This window comes from Xiphophorus hellerii, chromosome 1, assembly GCF_003331165.1.
Source record: "Xiphophorus hellerii strain 12219 chromosome 1, Xiphophorus_hellerii-4.1, whole genome shotgun sequence".
Lineage (NCBI taxonomy): Eukaryota > Metazoa > Chordata > Actinopteri > Cyprinodontiformes > Poeciliidae > Xiphophorus > Xiphophorus hellerii.
In genome coordinates, this window is record NC_045672.1 from 26,576,277 (window position 1) to 26,595,408 (window position 19,132).

General features: G+C 34.9%; 1 protein-coding gene and 1 long non-coding RNA gene across 2 annotated transcripts; one reads left to right on the forward strand and one right to left on the reverse strand.

The window, feature by feature from the left end:
• Positions 1-4,718: 4,718 nt before the first annotated feature.
• On the reverse strand, positions 4,719-10,166 carry LOC116714584 (uncharacterized). The gene is made up of 2 exons (XR_004338084.1): positions 9,970-10,166; positions 4,719-9,880 (listed from the first exon to the last, which is right to left on the reverse strand). It is a non-coding gene; the product is annotated as an uncharacterized LOC116714584 (long non-coding RNA).
• ormdl2 (ORMDL sphingolipid biosynthesis regulator 2) lies at positions 9,785-17,580 on the forward strand. Its single transcript, XM_032555164.1, has 4 exons — positions 9,785-9,898; positions 10,893-11,068; positions 13,154-13,305; positions 16,573-17,580. Exons 2-4 carry the CDS (start codon positions 10,895-10,897, stop codon positions 16,706-16,708), a joined length of 462 nt encoding a protein of 153 aa, XP_032411055.1. The 5' UTR covers positions 9,785-9,898; positions 10,893-10,894; the 3' UTR covers positions 16,709-17,580.
• The last annotated feature ends 1,552 nt before the right edge of the window (positions 17,581-19,132 follow it).

Below are 19,132 nucleotides of genomic sequence, written 5' to 3' on the forward strand. Positions count from 1 at the left end.
ACACATGGGAAAAATGAAGGAAGTCTTCTGATTCCTTCCCTCATCATCCACTTTCTCAGCAGAAAGAAAACAATGTGTTTCTCTGGTAGAGAAGAGGGCAGAGCTGGAAAGTTTTTTGTGGATAAACCGGCTCATTATGATCTGAAAAGGTAACTAACGGTTATTCTCACTTCCTCTGTACTGCGCATGATGAGATAATTACTTTTATTAATGAAGTTCATTAGTGATACATAGATAGATAGTTACATTTACTTCAGTTTATTTCAGTTTTACTTGAGTAATTTTATTTTGAAGTATCGCTTCTTTGACTTGAGTAAAATTTCTGGGTAATCGACCCTCTGAGTAACTTCAGCTTCTTTTAGCCATAAATTCAGCAAACACAGACTTTATGAGTTTATGTTAAAGTTTTATTAATTCTTTTGTCTGATCGTGTTACTTTGTAGTTATTTTATTTACATGAATTATTTTCATTTTGATCTTTAAAATACTGAAATTCCTTACATTTTGGCTCGTCTAATGATAAATTGGTGTTTTTATCAGTTACTCAGAACTTGAGGAGCGTTTTTACCAAATACTTTCAGTTACTTTTTACTTTTACTTGAGTAAAAATAAGTTGAAGTAGCATTACTCATATATATATATATAGATAGATAGATAGATAGATAGATAGATAGATAGATAGATAGATAGATAGATAGATAGATAGATAGATAGATAGATAGATAGATAGATAATGCAAGGTAAGTTTGAGGTTTTTGTTTCATGTATTTTACTTTTAATAACATTGATATTCGCTGCTTGTATTTGAAATTGTTAAAAGGTAATCTTCTTCTTCTTTTATTTTAATTCAGGTGAAGGTGAATAGTTTTATTGACTTCAGTTTTAAAACGTCGGGGGATTTTTTTTTTTTTTTACCTTTATTTGTAAATGACTCGGTTTTTATTACTAACAGAGCCGCTCAGTGTCCTTGTTTAAATTACGCAGTGGGTATGAAAGTTATGAAGGTATGGGGGTTTGAGGAAAATCCAGCTGTGGCCACACCTCCAGAGGTGTGTGTGTGGCCACCCATATAAGACGGCCAACTTAAACCTAAAATTCAAACACATTCAGCAGACACCAAAACAAACAATTCACCTGCTACAAGGGGAAAAACTATAACGTCAGCATGTCTTCCTGCCTCGCCTCGCTCGCTGGTTGTTTCCTGTTTCTCATCGCAGCATCAGCAGCTCCTGCTGGGCATCACGACGCCTGCGCTGAGGCCAGGAGAAGCTCCCAGGATCTTAACCAATATGCCAGAATCGCTTCAGTCAAGGTCAGTACTACTTTAAATAAGTGTTATTTAACTTTAAGTTAAGAAAATCAATAATTAACGAATTAAAACGGATTTATTTTTTAACGTTTTTGAACTTTTTCCCTTTGATTTTTGCATTTATTCCTTCTAATTGCACTATTTATTTATTGCGTGTCTCTTCTGCAGGCACGAAACGGCTCAACTGATTTTGCACGTTACTCCAACTCCATCGCCTGGCTTGAGTCGAATGACATGTGCGACCCTGAGAGCCTCAAGCAAAAGTCTACGGTAATTTAAATATTAATAATTAAGTATTTAAAAGAAAAGGAAAAAAAACAACCCAGCAGTGCTGGGAACTGTTAGGTTATAATAATAGGATGCATTTTTGCGCTGTTCCTCTTCAGGCATGCGTTGAGAAGATCTTCGGAGTCCTGACCAGCTACGCCTCTGCAGTGGAGAGGATTTCTGCATTTGAAAGCTGCTCTGAGTTCACCAGCACCGTGAATCCAGCGCTGAAGAAGCTGCACAGAGACATGGGGAAATGCGTGAGGTCGCTGGGAGGAAAGCATGAGAAGGTAAGCTTCCTCTACAACCTGTGAGGCTCTGAGTGGTGGCGGGGACGCAATACGTATTTATATATTTCTGATTGCTTTGTGTTCCCAAAAGGAGCACCATGGGAGGAAAGCCGAGCATCAGCCTGTTGAGCACTGGAAAGAGGCGTATGTGTGCCAATACACCTTGGAGAGGCTGTTCTCCTTCTCCATCCTGACCGCCCGGGTGTTTGCTGCAGGTGATCCGGCTCAGCACTCAGAGGGATCCGCTCACAGATGCTCCTGAGCTCCAGCATGTCAGTGTTTGCAGCTGCTGATTGATCATACTGATCAGTGCGGGGTTTCTGTCCCTGGTAATCAGACTAGAACAGTGTTTTCACTTCTGTTCCTGCATAACTGCATGGAAGATTGTATTTCCTATGGAATCTGATGTATTTATTCACATTATATTTATTTTATTTATTTGTTATCTATGAAATCCAATTTGGCTTGTTTTGTTTATTTGATGCGTTTTTATGACTAATAAAAAATTTTATAATGAAAAAAAATCTCTGTGCTTTTTTAGATGATGTGTCCTTTCTGAGGAAAAATATTCACTGACAAAGGAAATGGTTGAATTTACCTGGACTGTGGAACTCCCTTTTAAAAAAAAAATAACATAAAATAAAAATATTTAATGAATGAGTCTTAACAACATGCCAGAACAAGAAGGAAGCTGTGCTTTCCTAAAACATTCCTCCTACTCTTTGAAGATCCACAACTTCCTGCATACTTCCTCTGATTCAGGCAGACATGCTCATGTTGGGACTTTATGCAATATTAAAACATTTGTAACTCAAAGCCAGAAAAAGGAAGGTGTCACGTTCAAAGGGGAAGAGGAAGCGTGAGCTCATACTAAACGCTTCAACAAGGAAGTATCTTCCCTGGGAGACTCGTTAATTCATGCCACCCCTCATGTTCCACCCACAGAAATTTAGGATGTTGAAAAAAAAAAAAAATTCCTACGTTTGGTTTTTCAGACAACAAACTCGTATTTTCTCTTCTGACTCACTGGAAGGAAATGATTTGATCGAGCCAGAATAACAAGACGAAGGGAGAAATTTCACAACTCCTCAGCTCCTATTTGTGCTATATTCTGTTTTTTTAATTGACTTTCGCTTCAATGATAATGAAAAACAAGATGTTATGGCACAAGGTTGAATTTAATCTGGATTTGTTTTCACATACGCTGCCATTAAATGCTTCTTAACACAGTTTTCTGGTACAGAATCAACGTTTGAGCGTAGTCCACTTATTTTTTATATGATTCAGATCTAACCCAGAAGTCTTCAACATGGGGGGCACGATCCATAAGAGGGCCAAGGAGGTACTGCAGAAGGGTCCTCAGATTTCTGATTATACATTTAATTCAGAATAATCTCTTTAAATGCACACGACAGCAAGATAAAACAATCTAAATGTCTTTCTTCATTTAAAAGAAATGTGAAAAAGTTGAAACAATATAGCATTGTTGTTTATTTTGTGTCTGCAATAGTCTTCTGAGCTCAACAGCTACATTTGTATATATAGGTTTATACTTCTCTCTGCTGATTTCATGATTTCTTTTCGTTGTTATATAAACTATTCATATTTATCATAGAGTGAATGAAATAAAAACAAAATGAAGAACAAATTGATAGAAATAGAGGAATAAAATAATGTATTTAAGTCATAAATTCACACATTCAGTGAGCAGAAATCTGTTCATTTTGTTGAAATGAGTTATGATGCATAACAGAGTTAGTTCATGGCAGTGATATTACATATAAAATAAAGATATAAATAATAAATAAAGAAATAAGTGTATTATTTGTTTATCTATACAGCTCTGGAAAAAAATTAAGAGACAATTTAAAATGATCAGTTTCTCTGATTTGACATTTTACAGATTTATATTTGACTAAAATGAACATTGTTCTTTTATTCTATGAACTACTGACAACTTGTTTCCAAAGTTACAAGCAAAACTTTAGTATGAGGAATGGACAAAATAACAAAAAAGATTCAGGGCTTTCAGACCTCAAATAAAGCAAAGAAAACAAGTTGATATTCATTTAGAAACAACAAAACTAATGTTTTAACTCGGGAAGAGTTCAGGAATCAATATTTGGTGGAAAAACCAGGAGGTTTTCAATGGGGTTCAGAGCTGTGGGCTTTTAGTTTTTACCAGAGCTGAATATATATTAAATATTACTAAAATGCATATTTCCTTTAGTAGTGTCTTTTTAATTTATTTCCTGAAAGTTGCATAGTTACATTACACTGATTGGATTGTCTTAATTTTGTTATTTTCTTATTAACTGTAGTTTATTGTTAACCTTGAATGTTTGTGTTTCCAACATGGAGCCCTGTTGACCTTTTTATAATCTTTGGGACAGATTATAAAGTTCATATGTTAAACTTCAGTGGTGTTTCAGTATTTTCCAGGGACTTGAGGCTTTGCAGCTCTGAGGTTTTTCTTCATCATCCTCCAATTTCCTGTTATCTGAAGACGACGGTTTGGGTTTCACTGTGTCAAACACACATAAACACACATCCTGCTTTTTTGGAAAAGTTAAAGGAGGTTAAAATTAGGCTTCTGGAATGGATCAACCTCAACCAGGCCAAATAAACCATAAACAAATGTAATTGAACTTCACCAGTTTAGTCAATTAGAGTGGTCAAAGTATCAAACTGAAGTAAACCTCGTGGATGGTTGTACAAACAGCATGTGGTGTAGTTTGCTTGGGGATATTTATGCAAATGCAGAACTGTAAAAAAGTATTGCTCCACTGTTTCAGATCATCAGACACATTTTAATATCAGATAGGCGTAACCTCAGTAAATACAAAGGCTTGTTTTTGAACAATGATTTATTTAATTTAATGGAAAATAGTTGCACAAATCAACATGGCCCAACATGTGTGGAAATGACATTGCTACCTAAACCTAACTGGTTTTATCACTTTTGGCAGAAACAAGCATACTTCTTCCAAACAAAGTGGGAAATTTTAAACTGATTATCTTTGAATCAGAAATTATAAATCTAAAATTTTCCTTTTTAGATCTGAGTTCTTTGGACATTATTTTGTGTGTCAGCCAGTCTAATCTGGGCAGTAAAACAAATCCTTTTTTACGACGTCACAGAGAAACGCCGGCAGCCATCGTCACTGACAAGAAAAAGGCCGATGTACTGGAAGCAACGACGTTTTATTTCAGTATTTAATTCCTGCACTGACTGAGCAAACATTAGTGCAGTGTCACAAAAGCTTATTTAACAGGCATAAAGGTGCAGGTGTCTGTAATAAACTAATTGTATATGCATCTTGTGGACGGGCAATATAATTAAATTAGAGAGTCAGAGGTTCTAATGTGATTTATGATATGTCTATGCCAATTTAAACAGTGACAAATTGGAAATTTGAATATGATGTTACCAAATTAAAGTTATATTTTCCCTCACTCATGCTGCCTTCAAAAATAAATGTTTTTTTTTAATAACAATAAAATCAGTGCTTATAAACAGTACAAGTTAAACCAACTGAAATGCAGGTTTTGCAAATTGATGAAGATTTAAACACAGTTCTGTCAAGAGTTTTGGACCAAAAGTGCAATAAACTGTTGCGAGAAGCTTGTGGAGAAATTAGGTCTGATTTAAAGGGGACGAATGGTGCAAAATTCACATTGTGCACATTTCTGTGCTTCCATTTGGGTTTCTAGTGTTCCTAAAAAAGCATAAAAAAACACATCCAGATGTTTTTTGACAAAAAAAAAAAAAAATCAAAGCTTTTTGGTGTCTTGAAACTGAGCCGTTTCAAAAACCTTCTCATTGTTAAGTCACAACCAACACTGTGTGGTTACTTAGCAACCTGAGTGAAGCCCGTCCCTGTTACCTAGCAACCCAAAGATCTGCAGCACATTTGGTCAGCTGAGTTTACCGCTTTATGCGCTGTATAATGGCCCAAGTGCTTAAAAAAAAACACCCTGACATTTTTTGCCAATAAGTTAATGATTTTTTTGTGTCATGAAAATGAGCCATTTCAAAAGCCTCCGCAATGTAACGTCACCAATCAGCAGGCGATGCCTGTTACCTAGCAACCCAAGCAGTACTCTGCAAGCACAGTACAGATAGTTCTAATAAAAGAAAAAAAAACATCAACAAAAGAACATTTACACAAGAAAGAACTAATTAACAGACAGAAATAAGCATTGGAAGACATTATGAATGGATATATAACTGCTTCTCTTTCAACCAATACTTGGTTTTTTTTTTTTTAATAAATTGTAACTGGTAGTGTTTTCTTAATATCTTTGATTTGTATTTTAATTGCACAAACTAAGTTAGCCAGGGTTTGCATATTAGCAGCTAGCTAGCGACTCGAGTTGAAGATGTCTGGGTGCAACTCAAACATTTTGCTGACAGAAAAGTCAAGCGAGACAAAAAAAACTACATAGAATATACGATATCAACAAAATTTAAGATTTAAGTTTAACTTACATTTTTAAATATAAATTTAAGACATTTTAAGGATGTGTTGACACCCTTTTGGGTATATTTATCTTTTACAACATTTGTTCCTTCCACTCAACTTTTTATTAATATGTACTTTGCAACCAGCCAGGTTCTTTTACTGCTTCCCATCCTTGAGACGGATGGCAATGACTATGTATATTTCTGAATTAACTTAGTTTTTTTATTGGGTTTTCAGGTTTGCATCAATTGTCCAGTCCAGGAATTCAAAAAAAGTTGCAGTAAAACAGCTTTAGAGGGCTAAACGACCTCGAAATAAACAGAAACACGTGGTTGAAATATATTTCTCTATGCATATGTGACATCCGTTTCCCTTTCTGAATGTATTTACTGAAATAGGTTAACTTTTTAAGATTTTCCTGTCTGGAAGAACGCTAAGTATCTCGTTTTAATGCAGAAAAAAGCCACTGACAAATCTTTTATTACCAAATTAATTATTTTGGTGTTGATCCTTGGTGTAAAGTTTTTGATTTTGCAACAATATATATATTTCTAAGCATGTATCTTTTAACAGTTTTACGTTACAATAAAGTTTCTTAAATATGGAGGCTGGGGAGTTCCCAGTGAGGACAGGCCAAAACCAAAAACCTGACATTTTTTTTGCAGAATGTGAGAAATGTTTATCCTACTGTAATGACAACAGCAAAACTACAGTTACTAAACACTGACTGCCTCCAAAATGTGCACTGCATTATGCTAGGACGAAGTCTTATTTTAATTCTGCACAGAAATGCAGCTGTGTTCAAAGAAACAGAAGCTTAGTTTGAATGAGTTCATCACACAGAAACACAGCAAAACATGTTTTCAGGTCAGATGAGGACAATTTTATTTGTGCTGAGAGAAAAGAAGGAAGTCGGGTTCTGTCAAGGCGGTTATTATCAAAAGGAGCAACAGAGGTTGTTAGTCCTCATCCTGCAAACTGCTGATTATGTTTGAATAAAAGAAGAATGAAAGGATGAATATTTGAAATGTGAAGACGAGAACTGAAATGGATAAAACCAGAGCTTATCTTGCACAGCGAAGAGCGTCCTGAGTGTCTTTTATAAAAAATAAAAAATGTGTTCAATACATTAAAGTGCATAAAGTGAATTTGAAAAGGAAAGGAAAATGCATCAGTTTATTCAATAAAACCCCAGATGGCAGCTCACACAAAGTTAGAGGTTATTTTAAAAACAGCTTTTGTTAAATTGAATAAATATAAAAATGCAGGAGTCAGCAAGCCTGTGTCTCTCGAGTTCCTGCAAATGTAAACAGCAGATCACTACAATTAGTTCCTACATTACATCATTTGATGGCTCACACTTCCTAATTACCTTATTAGTTTTATTGTTATGCGCTACTGGGAAACAATTTCATTACTGCTCGTAAATATCTGTATTTTTTCTTCTTTTTTAAGTGGATTCCTTCCTCTCCACAATCCCCACATGCTTGCTGCAGGAGGAATAGCTGCAAAATGAATGACTGCGGATAGAGATTACATTTATATTCAGGATTACGTAGAACTGTATGTCAATAAATTATACCGTTGGAGTGGATTTGTGTGAGTTTCATTTGTTTTGCATATAATTGGAAATGAACTGGTTGAGTTTTTCTTTTAAATCGCACTGAGGCAATGGTTGCTGTATTAATAAGCTGCATCAAATTAAATAATTGTAAAAATGCAGGACTCAGCAGACTAACTATTAACACCGTAGCTAAACTTTGAACCGTTGTGACATAAACGGAGACAACGTTTCTCATACCTCAGAAGTGATCATTGCAGTTAGTTCCTACATTACATCATTTGTTTTACATGTTACAAGAAATAATTTCCTCATAGTGTCGAAAATTGTATGTTTTCTTCTTTGTTTCAAGTAGATTCTTCCTTCGCCGAGAATGAGATGCTGTTGCTTTACTATTGCCTCAAACTTCTTTGTTGTCTTTGTTTTATTTTGCATTGTTGTTTTCTATGTTATTGTATTTCTGCTTTTCATAGAATCGATGGGGAAATCAGCTGTCGTATGAGATCACCTGGTGAAATAGTCTTCTCAGCATTATTCTGGCATTACATGAAACGTTATTGTTTACTGTAGACTGAGCTCATGCTTTATTGTGTTCCTGTTAGTGTGAAAACAGCTTTACAGTTTTCAGGATGCAGAAACACAGCCATTATAGTCTTCACAATTTAATTTCTTTCTGATTATTTGTACAGAGTTTTATATTACGGAGCATTGCTGCAGTTAGTGGAAGGACTGCTGGTTAAATTCTGACTGAAAAAGGTTTTTGTTTTATTTTCGCATCTGCACTTTCTTTGGGAACTGCATTACAAAAATTATTTTTTTTCACGTCTGCTAACTCTTGCAACCGTAGTGTGTTATTTTTAATAACTGCACACTTTTTTCTTTAAATTACTGTGCAGTAAGATATTATTACTTCTATTTAGGCCTGATAACAAAATTTGTTATCAGACGTTATTGCAATAAACAATAATAATGTTGTTTTAAGAGTATTGGCATAATAATGTACACCGTCTCAAAGATCTATAAACTTTAATTTCTCACAAACATTTAATATTGGAACTGGAAGACATTTTAAATATATAAAAATAAATAAACAAACAGAACAACCAAAACTTCAAATAAAATGGATACTAAAGTCTCTGTAAATACAACTGCAATTTAAAAAGAGGGCCGTTTCCATCCTGTCTCTGGAAGAGAGAGAAACGAAAAACCAAACAATCATGCAAATTGAAATGATCAAGCTTGTTTTAATTTATTCTGAGATTAATACGTTTATTGCTTATTCAGACAGGCTTCCTCTATTTTTCCATATTTTTATTGTTGTGTAAGTGCTTCGGCTTGCTTGTCACCTGAATTTTCCTGCTGAGGGACAATAAAATAAATTTCTATCTCTCCGTATTCTTTTCAGGACTGGACTTCGTGACCCAACATTAAATCCAAATAAAATCCAATCTATATGTAATTTTAATGTGACAAATATCTTAAGGATATACGTTTCACAAGGCAATAAACAAGGTTATTTGTGACACTGTACTGTTGTATTTTGATTTAATCGCCTTAAAGTGCTGCAGAAGAAGTATGTGTTACTGTTAAATGCAATGGGAAACCTTAATAAACTACTTTACGTATACAATTATTATGTATAATGTATTTTATGTATTTCCAGATGGAATACAAACACAAAATGTGTTAAGATTTTGAGGTCCCTGAAAGCAGCACCAAGCACAAACCCCTTGTGTCTCTTTGGGAATTTACGATGAAGTAAAAGTATTTCTTGCTCCCACTGGATTATTTATATCAGTTGTAACGATGTATTTCTGCTTTGTTTCTCTTCTTAACTTGCTGACCTGCTGCTGATGCGACGTCTTTCAGGAACTGTGCAGGCAGGACAGTGCAGCACTTCTCACCGCTGCAGCCAGAGGATCCAGTCCCGACCAGCGAGGGCGGGGTTAATAAAGAAGAAGAAGAAAAATAGAAGTTTCCTGGTGACCTACGACAACACAAGAAGGTAAAGTTAGCTTCGGTTAAAAGTAACGTTTTAACCCTCCAAATGCAGCCCGGATCATTAGAATAACTCACAGCGTCACCTTACTCAGAGTGAATGTAAAGTAGGCCGCAGCGCTTAACACAAGTTTGATGAAACAGCTGGAAAAACCTGTAGATGTTATCTGACGAACGTTGTCTCCGTTTATGTTATAACGGTTCAGAGTTTAACAAGTACAGCTACGGTGTGAATAGTTAGGAAATTATAATACGTGAATGTACGGATTCATTTACAGTGGTTTGTACCTGCCTGGTTAGTGGTTAGCGGATGAAAACTGCGGCTAACTATGTTAGCTTTGGTTGTTTGGAGGCGCGTGTTTTTAGTACCGAGAACAATTTAACCGGGCGGGGTCGTACCCGCTTAAAAAAAAAAAAAAAAAAAACAACAACCAAAAAAACAAAACAAAAACACACCCTAAAGCTAATACAATACATACATTTATTGGCTTTTGTGTTCTATTACACATAAATATTTAAATAATAGATTCGTCACATTTAATCGTTTCAGGCCTGTTCTAATAAGGGGAAGACCATGAATGGACTGAATTGGATTGCATGGGACTGAATATGAATTGGACGTGTTTGTTTTGCGACGTGAAGATGGCTTTTGTAAAAATAAAATACATGTAAATAAAAATAACTCAATTCGAAATGAATTGAACAATTTTCGTGCATATTTGCTAGCTAGGCTGTTGCACAACCCTAATAGTTTATTATAAAATTAATGTTTTGTAACTAAGATTTGTTTTCATAGCTGTTAATTAAATTGTTGTGCATTGTAGTTATGAAGCTTTATACCTTAAATAATTTTTAAAAAACTATAAAAACATTTCCAATGGCCAATTCCACTTCGCTTGATAACTAGTCTGACTGCAGAGAGACAAAAAGCATGAAGTCTAACTGTTCTTCAAATCTAAAACACTATTACATGCTTTTAAATTTGATTTTGTTTCCATTAGAGATGAATGTTGGCGTAGCTCACAGTGAGGTGAACCCCAACACACGGGTGATGAACAGCAGGGGAATATGGCTCACCTATCTTTTACTGACCGTGGTTCTGCACATTGTTCTGCTCAGCATTCCTTTCTTCTCGGTGCCGCTCGTCTGGACCCTCACCAACGTCATCCACAATCTGGTCAGTCTGAAAGCTACTGACACCTGAGCACAGAATAGAAATGATTTGATCTGTTGATAGATTATTGTGTGAAAATCATCGTTCCCTTCCTTACTTTAGCTTCTTTCACAACATGCTATCGCTATGCTGAACGTTTTACATTTTGTCGTGTTACAACCACAAACTTTAATTTGTTTTTGGGGGGGATTTTGTAGAAGATAGCTTCTGGGTTTTCAAAATTCTTTACAAATAAAATCTGATAAGTGTGGTGTGCATTTGTATTTAGTTTGTGTCAGTCAATACTTTGAAGAATCAGCTAATTTTGCATTTAAGGTGAAGCGCAATGTTTTCTGCCATCCGTTTTGCATGTAACACAAAAATTTGGTTTTGATACACAAACAAACCTTTTGAAGCTTTCACAGAAGTTACTGTTTTTTTTCCTATTTTTTATTTGTCCAGATGTTGATATTTATGCATTATTTTCCTTCCAGTTAGCTTCTAGGTTGTTGCATGAGAAAAAATGAAACTGAATAATTTTTCTAGATATAGCTTATATTTACCGTAGATCTAAACGGATTTGTTTATGTTTATATTTTCTCGGTTACCTTTTGTTTTTCCAGCCAGCCTTTATTTCAGGTGTTTCCCTGTCGCTTCTGTTATTTCACACACATTCAGACCAGATGCCAGCGCGTGGCGGTGAACCAGCAACCCCCTCGCTGCTACAAACGCAAATAAAAATAAATATTGTCAATGACTTGAACTACAACTGCTGACAATTTTTATTGGAATTTGGCCCTGAATGTTTTTTTAATCCCCAAAAATGATCTATGGAGCAACTTTCCTGCAAGCAAGTTTTCACTTTCTGCAAGTTTTCTGGCTTTTAGAATTTGCTTGTAGATGCTCAAGGACAGTTTATGCACATTTAATGGATATTAAAGTTTATGCACAATAAGTACTGTATGAGAGTACTTGCATTAATTTTCCATTATTATTATTTTATTAGTTGAAAATGGTCTCAAGAAATTTATTGCAATAATTTCTGGGACAATTTATGGTCCAGCAAAATTTCATCTTGAGGCATTTTATTTAAAAAATCAGCTTAATGAGATAGATTCCCAGTATGGGTGGAAATGTACCATATACATTTTTTATTATAAAAAAAATGTCAGCATCTCGATAAATTTCAATCAGTGTTAATAAAAAACAAAAACTGACAGCGTTATTGGAAAACTTATTTTTAGCTTTTTCTCTACTGTTTTATGAAGGCATCAATATCAGTAAGTCTAAAAAAAATAATTAAATGCAATTACTGTGTGCAGCTTAGTGATATAAATCACACAGCTTATGTCAAATGGGAATGTTTTTTAGGAAAGGTATTTATGTTTTTGGTGTTATGAATTTAACACCAAAGAAATAAGTAAAAAGTAGTTTGTTTTATTAAATCATACTTTATATTGTAATCACTATAATTTCAAGTCTGTTACATATATTTCAATTTGATGTTAGCTACCAAACAATGTAGTCAAATTGAGTTTATTATTCAAATTAATTAAAAAGTTTTGGTGACTTGTCATGACATGTCATTTGGTAAATAATGACTCTTTTAATGGACTTTTATTGCTAATTTTAATATAACTTTACATTAAAAGGGTCATTATTGACCAAATAAGGGACTTTTAATGCAACTTTTAGTGCAACTTTGCATTAATAGTGTCATTATTTACTGAGTGACTCTTCATGACAACAGTTGTAAGCATTCATAAAGACTCCTTCATGTTCCTGACCGTCATGTCATGTCAGTCTATGCAAACCCCTTTAAATACAGTGTAGCTAAAGTTTTTTATCAAAGGAAACAGCAGATTGCATTGAGTTATTTACATGTAAAGATGGTGGACAGTCGATTGCAATTGCAGCATGTTTAAAGTTTTTGCTCCTGAGTGAGTTAAGCTCAGAAACTCTCAGGTTAATAACATTGAAATTCCTCAGTTTTTCAATGTTTAATTAAACAAATGCAGTTTTTTCCCACTCAGGAGTCAAACTGAGCCTCTGTTTTAACATAAAACTGTTTGTGATGGGTGATAGACGCTCCTGTGCTCCTTTCTCCAGGCGATGTACCTGTTCCTACACACAGTGAAGGGCACTCCCTTCGAAACTCCGGACCAGGGCAAAGCCCGTCTGCTCACGCACTGGGAACAGATGGACTACGGCGTCCAGTTCACTTCTTCACGCAAGTTCCTCACCATCTCACCAATTGTTCTGTGAGTATCTGTTACCGGTAAAATGCAAAAATGTGTCTGTTGTGCCAGACACAATTTCGCTTTCGTTTTGACGACCCAATCAAATCCGTTGGTTATTTTATTAATTGTTTCCTTGAATGGACGTATCGCAACAAAGGGCTGCCAGTGTGCTAACTGATGGGGATGTTGAGATTAAATTAAACTTGGGAAAATTCTGAAATTCTGGGAACAATTTTGGGGAAAACCAGGAGGGGAAAGTAGGGACCTAAAGAAGCTTGGATAGTAGATGAGTAACAGAAAAAAACCAGAAGAGAGAGGATTTTACCAACATTAAAATTAGCTAACAATTATTTCGATTATTTTGGTGGTTAATCAGATAAAAATTGGCACATTTGGCAGAGTTTTCATTTAACTGCTTAACAATTTTTTTTTACAATATTAAAATACGTATTTTAATATATGTACCGTTATCCTTAACAGCTTTATATATTTAATATATGTACATATTATGATATGTTTATGTTTAGGCAAATAAACAAATTCAGTTCCTTTTTTTTAAATGGGAAAATAAACATTTTATTGCCTAAAATGCAATAACAGAATATTTGAACATTTGTTGCAACAGCTAAAAAAAATTCTTCAAACACCAACATGTTACCTCAATACAGTGTAGTGCTAATTTGTCAATTAATTTTTGATTAAATAGATTTTTTTTTAACCAAGTGAACCTAAAACTATTCCAGTTTTGGGTAGAACATATTTACACATATTTTTTTTAAATCTTAAATGCAAAATGTTTATATTTTTAGAAACTTTTAGCCTCATTTACTCATTTAAGTATATTGTTTTTTCAGCAAAAACTCCAGTTAATGCTTAATTGATTACTAAATTAGTTGACGATTATTTCAATAATTCATTAATCGCGATTAACCTGATTAATTGTTTCATTAATTCACAGCCTTTGCGTAAAACTTTACAGCCTCAAGTCTTTCAAGAAGTACTTCTGACATCACCATGTGAAAAGCTTAACTTATCAATATAATGTAGGTTTGATCTGTGTTTTAGATTCATCAATTTAATAATTAGACAGCAAATCGTGCTTAATAGATTTTTATTTTTACAGTGTTTGATTAATATCTGCTCAGAGTTTGTTGTTCTTTCAGCAAATTACCTTTTTTGAATCTGTGACTGGTTAATGATTAATCGATTAATAAATTAGTTGATGATCATTACAATAATCGTTATAGGCTGATAATTATCATGCATCTGTAATCTAAACCAGTGAACAAGTCTAGTTCAACAGCCAGTATGCTGCATGTTTTCAGTTACGTTCACACAGCAGGTCTTGTTGCTCATTTACAATTTTTTGCTGAAATCTGATGTTATATTTTAGTTGTTCATACTAATTAAACTGGACCGCAGTCAGACTTCTGTGTGACCCACATGCACAGGGGAAGAATGTAGCCGTCACACAGCAGCGCACTGTTTACAGAAGTAATAACGGATCAGTTTTAAAGGGAGCATCATAACAAAACAAGGAGAGCTAATAAAAAGAAAGCACAACTTACAGTAACGGCCTTTAGTATTGATTGCAGCTTCTGTAGAGGAATTAGTTTGAATGTGTAGTCAGAGCCAAGAGTGTTGGGATTGTGATTTGCTTCATATAGATATAGAAATACGCTTATAGATTATGACTTGTTAAAAATCAATAAGACTGATCACTACGATTCCTTCTCATCTGGTTTCTTCTAGTCCACTAGGCCTGTCAGGAACAAATTTTACTGCGCGATACATTGTTCCATAAATTATTGCGATAAACATTAATGTTGTTTTGAGACAATTTTCAAGCAATATATTTATAATGGCATAATAATGCAAGCTCTCAAAGACCAATACACTGGGAACTGGAAGACATTTTAAATCTCCAAAATAAAACACAACCAAAAACAACAACTGTAAATAAAAAAACACAAATAAAATGGATTATGATGTATCTGTAAAAATATTAATAATTAAAATGGAGATTATAGAGCTTATTTTAATTTATCATGTGATTAAACTTTCTTGTTTAATGGAGAAAGTTTCTCATTTGGATGAGAAACGGCTCCTGAATTTACGTCAAATCTCTGGCAGTGAAACGCTTCCGTAGTCCTTGACAAAAATATAAAAATGCGCTTCCTTTTCCTTTTAATGGTTAATTTGTATATCCTCCTCTTTTATATTTTCTAATAAAGCAACCTGCTGTTTTTAACTTTAAATTCTGTGCATTTTGTGAGGAAAAGGCAGCAGATGACAGATCAAACACTTTTGGTTGCATCAAATGTACAAGAAAAAAAGTGTCATTTAAAGAGGATTCATGAAGTTACCAGACACAGAGGGGAATGCACCTTGTCCAGTGGCTTTGTGACGCATCAGGTGTTGGTGTAATGTTCCCAGTTTGGGTCAGTCATCACACGTGGGCAGCTGTCGGTTTGTGTTCACACCTGGCTTTCAGATTCTCCCCCACGTGTGCCGAGTTACCTGCTCAATGCAAATCAGCCGACTCTACGTCACAGTCAGCGAGCCGCTGGGCGCAAACAGGATGTCATCAAGACATCTGCTGTTTTGCTTGTTTATTTTGGATATTTAAAATGTCTTCCAAATATCTGTTAGAAACTAAAAATCTCTTGATCTTTGAGAATGTCTTCTTGCAAAATGGTCTCAAAACAACAATATCATTTATCGTAATAACTGGGACAATTTGTCGTCCAGCAAAATTTGTTATCATGACAGAATAACTGGCCTTCTGTTTGGAAATTAAATTAGCTGCTGATTTTAAATAAGACTGTTTGAGATCAGGAATCAGGAATTTTATTTTTGAAGTGAATCTTTCTAATCCAAGCTTCCTGACATGCCAACGTATTGACCTCTCTGTGTTTCCTTTAGGTTAGAACCACAAACTTCATCCTTTACTAACACATCATTTTATGAAGAAGCCGCTAAAGACATAACGTTTTATGTCAGATTTTATATTGTGGATTGTTTGTTTGTGTCTTTTTGAAGCATTTTGTCATTTTAATGTCTGAAAAATGCTGTATAAATACATTTTACCTACTTATTTACTTATGATCCATAATTTTCCTTCTGATTCACAACAATGCACTGTGTTGGTCTGTGACACAAAAACTCACTAACATACACTGAAGCGAGTGGGAGGACAGTGACAAAAGCTGGAAAAGTTCAAGGGGTATGAATATTTTTGTAAGCCATTGCATTCGAGTGACTTCTGACCCGTGTTTCTCTTTGCAGGCACATTCTTGCCAGTTTCTACACGAAATACGATGCAACGCATTTTTTAATCAACACATGCTCCCTGATGACCGTCCTAATCCCAAAGCTGCCGCAGCTTCACGGAGTACGGATATTTGGCATCAACAAATACTGACGCACCCTAAAACTGGGGCTTTATCCACAAAAACTGGACTTATGGTTGCTCCGCTCCTGCTGAACTTTTTTCTGAGTAACAGTTTGAGGAGACGGAGATAAAAACTGAGTGCCCTGAACGCCTGGAGAAACTGAATGCACTGTTTCATCAAAGTGTTTCTCATACCAAAACGAGATCCGTTGCTTGTGTTTTTGAAGGTTAAAAATGCACTGGTTTTATTTTGTGATGTTTGTTCACCCTTTTTCTTTTTATTTGCACTGGCTGCAACTGTGTAAAGCTGAGTTTGTTTGCCATAATTATAAACCAATCCGTTTTTTTCTACTCAATCCAGCATGCATTTACATGCTTATAATAAATATTTTACCGTGATATAAAAGTAAAGTGGGTATCATTTTAGAAACCTGCCAGCTCTAAAAATAGGATTTTGTAGAATCCACTTTTGTTCAGTGTTTCGCAAACTCAAATTTGAGACTTTTTAAGACTATTATGAATGGAATTTAAGACCTGTAGCACAACAGAAATGTACAAAAGAAAACGGCAAATAAATAAATTGTACCAGTTGGCAACAGAAGTGAGCCAATGGCGAAGACGAACATCATCCAGTCAACTGCCAATAAATAAATTTCTACGTACCCACAGTGGATGTAAAAAAGCTAGCTAGCTTATTAGTAGCTAGCTATTAGCTACTTATGGTTGCTACTTATTAGCAATTGCTTTGAATCATCATAATGCACTGAAGATGTCTGTGCACATCTGAGTTTGTGTAGCAGTAATATACTGCAAGAAAAAGGAAAACTACATTGAATGAGATTAAATAGTAATGCCACAAAAAATTAAGACCTGCAATTTACATATTTAAGGCCAACTTTTTTTTTTTCAATCAATTTAAGACATTTTAAGGTCTTCACTTTATATTAATAAATTTAAGAGAATCCTCTTCATGCTATTAGATGACATTAAATCATTTAATCTTCCTTTGGGATAAATATGTTATTTTCGGGGTTTATGCAGGTCTCACCAACTCAAATTAAAAACTTTTTTCAGACCATGTGAATAAAATTTAAGACCTATATCACAAGAGATGGACAAAGCAAATGAAGGGGACCAAAGCTAAAATTTCTGAGGTCATTTTGTGGCACTTGGCAGTAGCTTTGTGCTTTTCAGATGGCATATGGCTCTCTTGCTAGATAGCATTAGCATCATGTTACCGTTATCCTTAACAGCTTTGAGTTATAAAACGCAGTGAGTGAAGATGTCAGAGCAAAAGTCTTGTAAGAAAAACATAGAATACATTACATTAATTAGTCCTGCCACAACAAAATTTAAGACCTGTGATTAACGTTTTTAAAGCTAACTTGTTGCTTTTCAATAAATTAAAGACATTTTAAGGCCTTGATTTTAGGTACATTAATGTAAGACTTTTTAAGGATCCCACTGGCCCCACGTAGGCCAGTTTTCAAGCTGTGGGGAAGTCCAGACACTTTACATGAGGAGGCTGTCACAGTTTTCTCCATATGCTCGTATGTCCAAGGGGTTCCCCCCTTCTGCATTCAATAGAATCCTGTTTGCATTGGAGCGAGGCTTTCCCTGTTTGTAATGCATGTTTTGGGGAAGTAGTTCAAAGGAAACACAGCGGCGTGTGAGTGTTGCCTAGGTTGAGCTGAGCCTGGGAAATACATGCAAATATTGCTCGCTGTATCAGCTGTTTTAAACCTGTTGAGTAATTGTTTGCAAGCATTCCCAACGGTGTTGATCGTTTCCTGGACACACGCAGATTGTAAAGAAACCTGCGGTGGGATTCTCGCTGCTGCTGCCTTTAAATGTCACAGTGTCCCCAAGATGTCACTGAAACTAGAGTGGGAGAGTAAAAGAGAAAGGATAGCCGTTGGGTTTTCTTTTTCAAACGTAGATTGTGCTTGATGAAAGATAACATTATCTGCTCTGAAAAGCTGTTTTTCTTTTTTAAATGTATTCCTGGCTCAGCTTCTGCTTTGAATTTAACATCAGTCATAATGTCACAGTTTGTGAGCAACAGATTTAAAAAGTTTCAGTGCACAGCGAGTTGCTTGTTTAAAGTTTTGAATTGACGTGGAAAGACAAATATGTTTTAAGTAATGAACAGATATGAAAAAGGTCAGAAATTTCTTCTGAATTATCTTTGATCTTGTTTTGCAGATTACCAAGCACAACGGTTTTTTAAAAAATGTGGTAAAAACATGAGTTTTACGGTTTACTTAGAAATCAACACTCAACCTAACCCAGCTATCAATAACTGAGACAATTAGATACATTTACAGTCAGAAGTTTACATGGACTTTACACACATTTCATTTATTTGGGGCTTTGAGGCATTTTGAAAGTGTTTGTTTCATTCAGGCTGTAGTGACTATGCGCCACATATTTATGGATCAATGACAATAAAAT

Excerpts from the sequence above, each read along its gene's own strand:
- ormdl2 (XM_032555164.1), top strand. The coding sequence starts at position 10,895 with ATGAATGTTGGCGTAGCTCACAGTGAGGTGAACCCCAACACACGGGTG. Across the intron at positions 11,069-13,153 it reads CCAACGTCATCCACAATCTG|GCGATGTACCTGTTCCTACA; the intron begins GTCAGTCTGAAA and ends TCCTTTCTCCAG. Across the intron at positions 13,306-16,572 it reads ACCATCTCACCAATTGTTCT|GCACATTCTTGCCAGTTTCT; the intron begins GTGAGTATCTGT and ends TTCTCTTTGCAG.